At 38.6% G+C, this 12,138-nt stretch overlaps 1 protein-coding gene across 3 annotated transcripts in view; it reads right to left on the bottom strand.

Moving 5' to 3' along the window:
- dpr21 (defective proboscis extension response 21) overlaps positions 1 to 12,138 on the bottom strand; it is a 303,758-nt gene that overhangs the window by 228,421 nt on the left and 63,199 nt on the right. For all 3 annotated transcript variants that reach the window (XM_044393668.2, XM_044393669.2, XM_070216387.1), the window contains exon 3: positions 3,406 to 3,522. In XM_044393668.2, the coding sequence (XP_044249603.1) occupies positions 3,406 to 3,522 (117 nt within the window). The remainder of the gene's footprint in view (positions 1 to 3,405; positions 3,523 to 12,138) is intronic.

Genomic DNA, 12,138 nt, shown 5'->3' on the forward strand with positions numbered 1-12,138 from the left:
TTGGCTTGTTTATATTAATATATATTAATTACACCAAAATGGAGTAAGTACCACGTACGCGGTCCAACGAAAGCGGCTTCTCGATCCGACATTTTAACTGCATATCTTTTATTTATGAAATCCATAATGGCCCTGCAGCCTTTGCAGAGCCATTTTATAACTGCCCGGAAATTTAGTCACATCCTCTTTCCAAAGAAGTCCAGTTTCATAACAGCCATTTAGTTTCCTAGACGTGTTTTTTAATATATCTATGGCTCTGGATATACTGGCAGATTCTAAGGGCTTTATTGGTATTTTTACACCGAAGTTTTCCGTTGTAAAGTAGTCTGCAATCATGTCATGGATTTCTTGTTCATTGCTATATTTTTGGATCATGTGTGTACAACTACAGATACTGTATCTAGTCTGGTTGCTGCTGGGACTAAAACGGTTCTATTAGGCACGGCCATAACTAATATATGCAACATGGGGCGACCTATCGAGCTCGGGCACTGATCGACTCAGGTTCCGAGGCTGCAGTACATTCCGTACATTCCGATAACTGAAGTCTTATCCAATTTCACAAGGCGCTCTAAACGATTTGCCCATCTGGTTTGGCAAAGTTCTAAAATTCCCAGATAGACGTTTTGATGGGAGCTGATATTTTGCCATCCGTTTGAAGAGGTCAGAAACTATTTCCGGCTGGCTAGTAACAGGCCCAGTGTACAATTTGTCCAGCGCCAATCCAGCACCAATTTTTGCGAAAGCAATTTTCACCGAACCACTACCAGATATGCTAGAGAAAATGCGTGATAGCGTTGTCTTTCCGCGACACATTCCTTTGCGGATCCAATATAGAATAGTCAATATCAAATCTGGTTAGATCCAAAGCATGCTGCATTCTAGAGGATTCTATTCCGAAATAAAGACCGTGACCTTTGGTGTCAATTGTTCGTCTTTTCTGGCCATACGCCTACTGCAGCAATTGGCAGAAGACGTATTATTACAAGAAACCAGACTAGCCATTCAAGATCTGCGGAACGCTCTCCTATCTATTTCATTAATGTGTGCTGGTCGGCTTGTTGAATTTTTAGTTTTAGGATCTGGAAATAACTTTTTTCGAATTTTTATTTTGTTTTTTCTCGAGTGCCGGCTAACATTTCTTGAACAGATAAAGTCCTTGCTAAGGCATTTTGGCTTTCTCAAACATCATTGTGAGAGCTTAGTTTGACAGGGACTCGGACTCCCTACTAAGCGTTTTCGGCTCGATAAAATGATAGCGGATTTCCCAGCGCCAACTAAGGGGAAGAAATGAAATCACAGCTGACTTTACCTTGACTTATACCCAAACAGCTTATAGAATAATCAAAGCAGGCAATTTTTGCGTTTTACAGCTTAATTCTGCTCTCTGTAATTGTTTCTCTTTCAGATAAATTAAAGGAGTCGAGAAAGCCAATTTTCTTTTAAGTCGGTCTTTAACTTTTTCGGACAGATAGCTATCAGGCACTTTAACAGGGACTAGAGAAACCGGACCTAAGACACGAATATTTGGACTTTCTATCGCTCCATATCATTGGATGCCCAAACTCTAATTTCTTCGAATTTTTGTACCGGTCCACAACCACTTATGAGTATCCTTTGATTGTATTGTATTTGTATTGTAAACTCTCAGGAGGGAGGCAATCAGTGAACACTGAAGACACAAATTATGGGAAAATTACCAAAAAATTATAGATATGGGAGAAGGCATTAGCCTGGTAGCGCAAACAGTAGCAATATTACCAGAATAGTCAGCCGTCCAAGAGCAGATCTTAAAATAGAACGAATGCAATTAAAACAAGAGAGAACGCTATAGTCGGGTTGTTGTCCCGACTATCTAATACCCGTCGCTCGGCTAAAGGGAGTGCGAGGGAGATGGATATATACCATTTTTTTGATTGCGTATAACTTTTTATTGAATGGTCCGATTTGAAAAATGTCTTCTACATTTCGATAGGTATAAGTATACACAACAAAATTGCATTTATACTTCTCGGAAATCTTTAAAGGTGTGACCACCAGGCACATTTTAAAATAGTTAGTGGGCGATTGTGGGCGTTAGAGGGGGCGTGGCGCTCGGCTGAAATGAACTTGCGCTGCGTAGGAAGCCCAAGAATATGTATGGAAAATCTCAAACTTATAGCTTTTGTAGTTTTCGTTTCATACGGACGGACAGACGGACATGGCTATATCGACTCGGCTAGTGACCCTGATTAAGAATATATATACTTTATAGGGTCGGAAACGCTTCCTTCTCGATGTTATATACCTTTGCACGAATACAATATACCCTTTTACTCTACGAGTAACGGGTATAAAGATTACACGCTATGGGTAACGGAACTTGGGAAGACCGCGCTGTAGGTTTGAGGTATGTTCCAGTTGCACATATCAGGATCAAAGCTGGGCATTCGTTCCTTTAGAGCTACCACTGCGGTGATGGTAGCTAAGTATGAAACCATAGATTACCATGTCCGACGCGTCGGAACGAAATTAACGAATGCTGGGTCCCCAATTTGCCTGATTCAGCGACTCCAGCAGTATTTCCTTCGTATCCAATCCCTTAAATCACAATTTTGAGCGTTGAATTTATTGGCAGTTCACGAAGCATATAACACATAACATATTTAGCCCAATATCTTATTTATGTGTGCCTGAAAACACAAAAAACGAATTTATAATCTGTTTTGCAACATTTCCCCGTTGGAATTTCTAGCAAACGAATAGTTCCGAACACCGTGTCCTTCAGACGTGATCGTTGCTGCAGCTTTTGCTGGTTGTCGAGTTCAAATTTGCTGTCAATGTTTTAGTAAACATGGAATATAAATCTTATAGGTATTACAATCTCTGATCGAACGGAACGCTATCAAATTTCTCCCGCAAATCAGTTATAATTCAAATCCAAATCTTCGTACTCGCTTAAAACCTTTTTGAAAACTAACATTGACAGGAACTCCATCTAAATTCATTTTTTGGTCGATAAAATGACAGCTGATTTCCCAAATGAGGAGAAGTAATCACAGCTGATTTTACCTCTTAGTTTTGCTAGACATGTGCATTAGGGCGGTCCACATTCGTATGGAAATTTTTAAGGTCCTACTCTCGCCCGCCTATACGTTGCGCATTAAGGTATTTAAGGTATGCCAAAATAAATTTTTTGAAAAAAAACCCATGATTATCAAAAAATACGTAGTCGAGTTAACAATGTTCAAAATGAGTTAAATGAGTTTGAATGTGAAGGTAAACTGGTCTGAATAAATAAGTGTGCTGACTCAGCCGAACCAGAAAAAGTGATGTAAATCGAATCGTGTAAATGAGAACACGAACAACTCAGACGAATTATTATATGAAATTTAAACTCGAAATATTATTTAAGAAACATCATACCTGTAGGGTCCAATCTCCAGTTTGTTTGTTATAAATTGAAGTAAATCGTTGATCCGAAGTGTATGTACTTTCAGATACAGTTAGTAGGTGTAGGTCTCTATGGCGTATCCATGATACCTATTTCAAAATGATTTTAAAAAATGAATTACATTTTTATTTTACTAAAAATAAAATAGGGAATAAATACTATTATTTCTAAGGTATGTTAATATAGAACTGTCAAAAATATAAAAGCAATTGCCGATAGCTATAATTTCTTTCCACAAACAATCGCGAAATTTACACTAACAGCCTAAGAGGGTTATTATTGATCTTCAATAATGGTTTCGTTGTTTTAACGCAGCGGTAGGCACACTCATACAATTACATTTTGTTTTATATTTGTGTGAGTAAATTGCACGCCCAGCGGGAAAGTGAGAAGTTTGTTTTTAGTGCTCTTGAAATCCGTTTCCTATTTGCTGGCGGCGGTGGGGGGATAGATAATTTTTGAGCGTTAAATGGGGGTGGGTTTTTGAATAGCATCAATATCAGGCCACTTAATCGCTGTGTGATTTCTGTGGCACTCTGATTATAATATTTTATACCAAAAAATCACTAACTTATAACATTCTGAAATCCTAGGACCTATACCATAACCAAAAGTTTATCTTTTGTTTGTAGTATAATATATATATATATCAGCTCTGATATTTGCGGTATCTTTAATTTAAAAAAATCACAAATTTTCTTCGTCTTTTGGGATATATCTTCGACAGTGGTCAACCAATTTTAGTAATCTTTTCAAAATTAAATAGTTATATGTCTCGTTTTGGAAAATTCAATCTAACTGAAATCTTAAACTTCTAGCTTTTGTAGTTTCCGAGATCTCAGCGTTCATACAGACAGACAGACGGACAAACTAAGTCTTTATTTAAGGAAAAAGTTCTTAATTTAATAATGTTTTGTTCTTTGAATTTTGCACTTCAAATAAGTTCAAACGTTCTTAAAATAAAAACAATCGTTATTAACCTATCAATCAATTGTGGACTACAGCATGGCCTTGTGGGTAGAGACGTTGATACTTTGAATTTTAATTATTACCTTTGGAGAGCGCAGGCCTGAGTTCAAGCCCACCAAATGACATGCTGCTAATGTTTTTATTTGCGCAATACCTCTATGGAACTTCATGTGCCCGCTTTTGCCCCATGTGGATTAGAAGGACAGCTGGCCTAAGGGCAAGCGTGTTTGCCTTATAAAGGGGTGTTAAGGAAACCAAGGACGGATTTGGGGACAGTTGGTTTGGAAAGGAGCCCATCCAAACCGTAGGGGTCACAGATCTTGTAGAGTTTTCTAGGAGTTTCATAGAGAAGCTTTCTGAAGTCGGACGTGCTTTTTAATCGCTCCCACATATTTTCTGCCCCGCGTTGATAATATTGCGACCATTTAGCTACTGTTCGGTTTTATAAATTCCATTTTACAACGCCGTTCTATTTCGATAGCCGAAGACAAAGACAGTTTTATTGTTGATTTGTTTTAACATATTCAATTCAAAGAAAAGCGCAAGCAAAGACATTGCCAAACAACTTGCCTAGTTTGTGGTTGTTTGGTCTGTTTGCCGTTCTCTGCCGCAGTCTACCGCTCTCCGTTACATCGCTTATCTACTTGGACACGCCGGACACTGAATTTACCTGCACCTGCTTTCTTTTGCCTCTGCTGTGTTCATCTCTTCGTGGTACTCATCGCCGCTGAATTTTCTGCTTGCTGTGATTACGCTGCTTTTCGCTTCTTCCTCTCTTATCTCTCGCTCTTAGTTTGATCTGTACTATGCCCACACAATGGTTGAACTAGCTGCCAAAATGAGTTTCAGATAATCTGGTAAGAAATGCGATTTCGGTGGCAACATTGCCTGCGAAATATACCTATTGTGTTGGCTGACGATAACTGCTCGCATAGTAAATGTGGTGGTGGTGGCCATAATGGTCGCAGAGCCGATATTTTATCTAAAAAATCTTGATTCACCTGGTCGTGTAAGGCATGCCGAGGAATTGAAATGGAAATGCGCATTTTTATAAGGGAAACACGAAATGGTTTCCAGAGGGTTCGAAAACAGTTCGCTGCCCTCAATAATGAATTCCTTTCTGTGGAGTCGCGGTCTTGAGTTGAAACTGCTAAGCGACTCCCCAACTAAAACCAACTTGGGGTCTAACTCCACTATTGTGCCCGTTGCCATAACTGCCACGCATCTACCTCTACCTGCTGCACCCAGACCTACATATAATCGGATGGATTATACCGAACCTGCCCATGGCTTAACTGAACCTGCTGCTGCCCTTCACGTTGAACCCATCTCAACGGTCTCTTTAAAAACAGTAGCTCCTGTTGCTCCTGCTACTGCTAGTTCATCTGCTAGCGTACGGCGTCAAACTGGCGTTTTTTATGGTTTCGCCCAACTGGATACTCAAGCTGACGCCGCTGCAAGCACTACTGCCTTTGTGGATCCACCTCTTATGGGAGTACCGCCTCCCTCACGGTCTTTTGGTTCACGTATAAGGGCTGTCAGCCCTCGTAGTGCTATTTTTGTATCCCGATGCTACACCCGATGCCGTTAAAAACCATTTATGCTCTAAACTCGCAGTTACTTCCAATAATTTTATTGTAATTAAATTCAATTTTAACCATGCGCGCAAAATTTCTTCATTTAAAATATTTCTTCCACCTTCTCTATTATCACGAGCTCTTGAACCTACATTATGGCCTGAACACACGATAGTTCATGAATTTTTGCAAAAAGATTCTAACCCGAGTTCCAAAATTACCGATCCAAAAAACTAGATAACATATTCTCCATCCACTATCAAAACGTACGCAGTCTTTTGGGTAAACTGAGTCAAATTCATACTAATAGTGCTGCCTTTGACTTTGATGCCATCGCCTTAACCGAAACCTGGCTTAATTCTTCTGTCTTCGATCATGAAATTTTTATTCATAAGTTCACCACTTATAGAAGGGATCGTCCTTCTTTTGCGGGTGGGTTTCCTTATAGCAGTTATTAACGATTTTTCCTCTAAGTTGTTCCCTTACGCCAACAATGATAGAATTGAATTTTTTGCAGTAAAAAGACACGTCGGTGCTGCTTTTATTTTCATAACTTGCCCATTCACCCCTCCTTGCTCCGACATAAGCGTTTATTCGAGGCACCTTTCTGCCATTCAACTTGTGATGTCAGTCTTAGACTGCGCTAACAGCCTCATTGTAATGGGTGACTTTAACATTCCATTCATATTATGGTTTTTTTGCGATGATACAAACTTTTTGTTACGTAACACAAATCATGATTTCAACGAAGGGATAATCAATCTTTCTCTTGTTCAAATTAATTCCGTAAAAAATAGCCGCGTCAGACTTCTAGACCTGATGTTTGTATGCGATTCTTTGCTTGCAACTGTGTCGAGAGCTAACCCGATATCCCTTCCAGAAGATCCTTATTACCCAACCCTAGCTATTTCTGTTGAGTTTTCTAGCCCAAGTTCTGATTCTGTAACTGCGTGCCCTGCTAAATGTTTCAGAAAAACAGATTTTAACGGTCTTAATTTGCATCTCTCGAGGATCGACTGGTCATTTTTATATGCATTCCAGAATATTGATTCTGCCGTTCATGCTTTCTACGCTTCTATTCTCTCGGCCCTGGATACATTTGTTCCCAAGGATACAATTACTTCAACTTTCAAGCTTTCGTGGCTTACAAGGAATCTTTCTTATTTAAAAAATAAGAAATCTAGGCTATTATAAAAATACCAAAAATCTGGATCTTTGGTTGACTTTGCTCAATACCCCTCTACCCGCTCCCAATTCCTTACCACGCATAGTCAATGTTACTAGTTAATGTAACATGCAGTGCAATGAAAACTTCCGCACTGATCCTAAGCAATTTTACTCGTTTGTTAACTCCAAACGTAAATCTAACGCATTTCCTTCGTTCCTCCGTTATCATAAAAGTGCTGAATCTTTTAATCTTGGTATATTAAACTTATTTGCTTCTTTCTTCCATTCAACTTACTCTACACCCGTTGTCCGTGTCCTTATAACCTACCTTATGTGAACAATATTTTTCTGGCATCTTTCTATCTCTGGATCAATCCTGCATGCCAGTGATTTTGAATGAATAATACATTATTCCTCTGCACAAAAAAGGTTCAAGGTCTGACATTGAAAATTACCGAGGCATTGCATCGCTATCGGCTATTCCCAAACTGCTCGAACACCAGATCACGCACCAACTGCAACACCTCTGCAGCGGTCTTATATCTCAATCTCAGCGTGGTTTTTTTAAACATTGGTCAACGACGACTTATCTTCTTGAGTTCTCTTCTATCATTAATCAAAGTTTTCAGAGCTGCTTGCAAACCGACGTAATTTTCACCGACTTTAGCAAGGCTTTTGATTCGGTAAACCATTCCCTACTTTTGCTTAAGCTTTCGCCTTTGGGATTTCCTCAAAATCTTTTAAAATGGATTGCGTCTTACTTGTCAAACCGTACATAACGTGTTTTGTTCAACTATGTGTTTTTTAAATGTTGTCACATCTGGTGTTCCAAAAGAGAGCCACCTAGGTCCATTACTTTTCTTACTATTTATAAATGACCTTCCTCAAGTAATTTTAAACTCTTCCATCCTCATTTATGCTGATGCTAAAAACTTTTTGTACACGCGCCTTCAGCTTGACTTAATGAATTCCAGAATTGGTGCCAAAATAATTGTTACGTACGCCCTCTCCTTCAATTTATTTGATGGAGAAAGATTCACTTATGAAACAACAACGAATCTTGAGGCAAAAGAAGAGGCACAATTGGCTAGTTGACTCAGAAAAGCAAGCAAAGAAAAGTGCAAGTCGGCGATTCCCGGGTGTCGTATTCCTAATAATAATATTACTCATAAATGGTACTACCCAATATTTCATTCAATAAAATTATAATATGAAAACGTACTTAAAATCATGAAGTGCTAAGTTTTCAGAAAGGGGGTGCTGACGCGATAAGTGGAGTAGGTGAAGAATAATGACATAACTTTTGACGAACAACCTTGACAATAGGGGATCGTATTGCGCGGCCCTCGACGATCCATTTGGCACTCGAATGTGTGAAGGGGTGTGAATGTGGCCGAAACATTGCCCGATCTTGTTACGATCAAGCGACAGCTAAGCTTGTGGGGCAATGTAGACTGATGACCGACGGACTTTATGGACGCTTACTATTTTTCATGCATCTAAATATTTATTATACCCGTTACTCGTAGAGTAAAAGGGTATATTAGATTCGTGCAAAAGTATGTAACAGGTAGAAGGAAGCGTTTCCGACCCTATAAACTATATATATTCTTGATCAGGATCACTAGCCGAGTCGATCTAGCCATGTCCGTCTGTCCGTCTGTCCGTCTGTCCGTCTGTCTGTCCGTCTGTCTGTCTGTATGAACGCTGAGATCTTGGAAACTATAAAAGCTAGAAGATTGACATTTTGCATGCAGATTCTAGGAGTTCCTACGCAGCGCAAGTTTGTTTCAAAAGGGTGCCACGCCCCCTCTAACGCCCACAATCGCTTATATACGATTTTAAAAATTTCAATATTTTGGAAAAGTAAAAATGCAGTTTTATTGTGTTTATCAATACCTATCGAAATGTAGAAGAAATTTTTTAAATCGGACCGTTCGTTAAAAAGTTACGGCGGATCAAAGTTTTTCTCCATCTCCTTCGCACTCCCTTTAGCTGAGTAACGGGTATCTGATAGTCGGGGCACCCGACTATAGCGTTCTCTCTTGTTCTCGTTATGTTGGAGAGGAGAAAGTCTTACCAAGAACCCACCCCATCCGGCGAGCTTATGCCGGCAAAATTGGTGCCTGAACATCGGATGACTTTCCCTCGGCCCAAGTCCCTCTCGGGACTGGGGCACTAATATGCCCACGTAACATAATCTTCTTTTTTATACCCTTGTAGAGGGTATTATAATTTCAGTCAGATGTTTGCAACGCAGTGAAGGAGACGTTTCCGACCACATAAAGTATATATATTCTTGATCAGCACCAATAGCCGAGTCCATCTAGCCATGTCCGTCTGTCCGTCTGTCCGTTTCTATGCGAACTAGTCTCTCAGTTTTAAAGCTATCGCAATGAAACTTTCCCGAAAGTCTTCTTTCTATTGCAGGTAGTACATATGTCGGAGCGAGCCGGATCGGACCACTATATCTTAAGGCTCCCATAGGAATATTCAAACAAATATAAGAAAATTCATTGTAACTTTGTAGGAAGTAGGCGTTTTGATTCTTGACTACTTAAAAACAAAATATTAATAAATAAATACGCTGAATCTGGAATTCCTGGAACTGCACCGAGTAAGCATTCTTTAATCTACAAGGGTATATAAGCTTCGGCTGGCCGAAGGTAGCTTCCCTTCTTGTTTGTATTGTATTGTATTGTATTGTATTTATTAATCAATAAACTGCTTATAAAAAAATTATAATATACATTTTGTATTTAAGAACTAGAGCGCCAAACTACATAAGGGGACTTTTTTGGTTGACCACTTTTTGTGGCCTTAATTAAAAACTTAAAAACAAAGCAACATTTACAATTTTTTTGTACCCGTTACTCGTAGAGTAAAAGGGTATATTAGATTCGTGCAAAAATATGGGACGTTCCATATCAACTCGGCCACCCCCTTTTTTGATTGTTTTTCTATTTGGACAGTACCACATTGATTGCAAAGCCCCTTGCTTCCAATAGTTTACCTCATACCTATTTTGTCAATGTTACCACTCTTTCGCCGTATAATCGCGTTGAAAAGAAAACACAAAATCATTTTTATCCTGCGAACGGAAGAAACAATTGGCATTGTTCAAAAGCAGAAAAATCTGTCTTTCCATGGCCGATTACGAGAAAAAAAATAGATTTTATTAGACCGTAGATGACCAAGCGATAGCGTTTTTAAAGTCTAAAAGTAGGATTTCGTCCAAAGGGCCAGTCTGCAAAAATACCATTTTTCAGCGAATATACGGCGAAAGAGTGGTAAGATTGACAAAATGGGTATGAGGTAAAATATTGGAAGCAAGGGGCTTTGAAATCAATGTGGTACTGTCCACATAGAAAAAAAATCAAGAAAGGGGGTGGCCGGGTTGATATGGAACGTCCCATATGTAACAAGTAGAAGGAAGCGTGTCCGACCCAATAAACTATATATATTCTTGATCAGGATCACTAGCCGAGTCGATCTAGCCATGTCCGTCTGTCCGTCTGTCTGTCCGTCTGTCTGTCTGTATGAACGCAGAGATCTCGGAAACTATAAAAGCTAGAAGATTGACAATTTGCATGCAGATTCTAGGAGTTCCCACGCAGCGCAAGTTTGTTTCAAAAGGGTGCCACGCCCCCTCTAACGCCCACAATCGCTTATATACGATTTAAAAATTTCAATATTTTGGAAAAGTAAAAATGCAGATTTATTGTATTTATCAATACCTATCGAAATGTAAAAGAAATTTTTTAAATCGGACCATTCGTTAAAAAGTTACGGCGGATCAAAGTTTTTCTCCATCTCCTTCGCACTCCCTTTTGCTGAGTAACGGGTATCTGATAGTCGGGGCTCCCGACTATAGCGTTCTCTCTTGTTTTTAATTGAACTTATAACACTAGTTTACAGCCGAAATGCTCCCCAGCAATTGATGGCATATTCTGTTAGTGTTGGACCTCTAGACCACGAAAATAGCATTCATTTTTTTTTCGATGGCACAGTTTTTTTTTAAAGATTTTTTAAAGTTCGAAATGTTAAATTTCTGACTTTTTTCGAATTTTTTCTTATATCTCGGCAGATATCCACCCGATTGGGCCAGTTTTAGTTTTATTTTAAAGTCAATAGATCAGAGCTTAACTTTGCCATACAGATCAATATGATTGGATAAGTGATGGCAGCGCAGAAACTTGACAAAGATGAAAAATGTGTTTTTTGGTCGACTGTAAGTCGGCTGTATATATCGTAAAAACTCAAAATAAATCCGTTGAAAAATCATAATGGTTACAAACTTATAGTTTACATCCTACCGAATAAAACAAGCTGGATATGCCCCAAATCCATGGAAAACGTGATTTATGGTGGATTTTTAAAGTTCGGATTTTTCCACTTTTTTCGGTTGACAGAGTCCAAATTTAAGATTTATTATAGGCGGCGACATGTAAACGAAAATAATTGGTGTTGGCAGCCGGGTCACTAAATAGCTAAATCAGATATTTAAAAGCTAGAAAATTATTAAAGTGAATTTAATTTTTGAAATTAAGGTTACTTTTTTCATAAGAATGAATTATTCAAATGGATAGTACTTAATTAAAAATACTTACAGTCATAACGCAAGCAATTTTATATTTTTAAAGGAATTTTCAGAAATTGAATTTATTTTATAATTTTCTAGCTTTTAAATTTAGCTATTTTTTGACCCGGCTGTCGTCACCACTCATTTTTGTTTACATGTCGCCGCCTATGATAAATCTTAAATTTGGACTCTGTCAACCGAAAAAAGTGGAAAAATCCGAACTTTAAAAATCCACCATAAATCACGTTTTCCATGGATTTGGGCCATATCCGGCTTGTTTTATTCGGTAGGATGTAAACTATAAGTTTGTAACCATTATGATTTTTCAACGGATTTATTTTGAGTTTTTACGATATATACAGCCGACTTACAGTCGACCAAAAAACACATTTTTCATCTTTGTCAGGTTT

Source organism: Drosophila takahashii, chromosome 2L, assembly GCF_030179915.1.
Source record: "Drosophila takahashii strain IR98-3 E-12201 chromosome 2L, DtakHiC1v2, whole genome shotgun sequence".
Classification (NCBI taxonomy): Eukaryota; Metazoa; Arthropoda; class Insecta; order Diptera; family Drosophilidae; genus Drosophila; species Drosophila takahashii.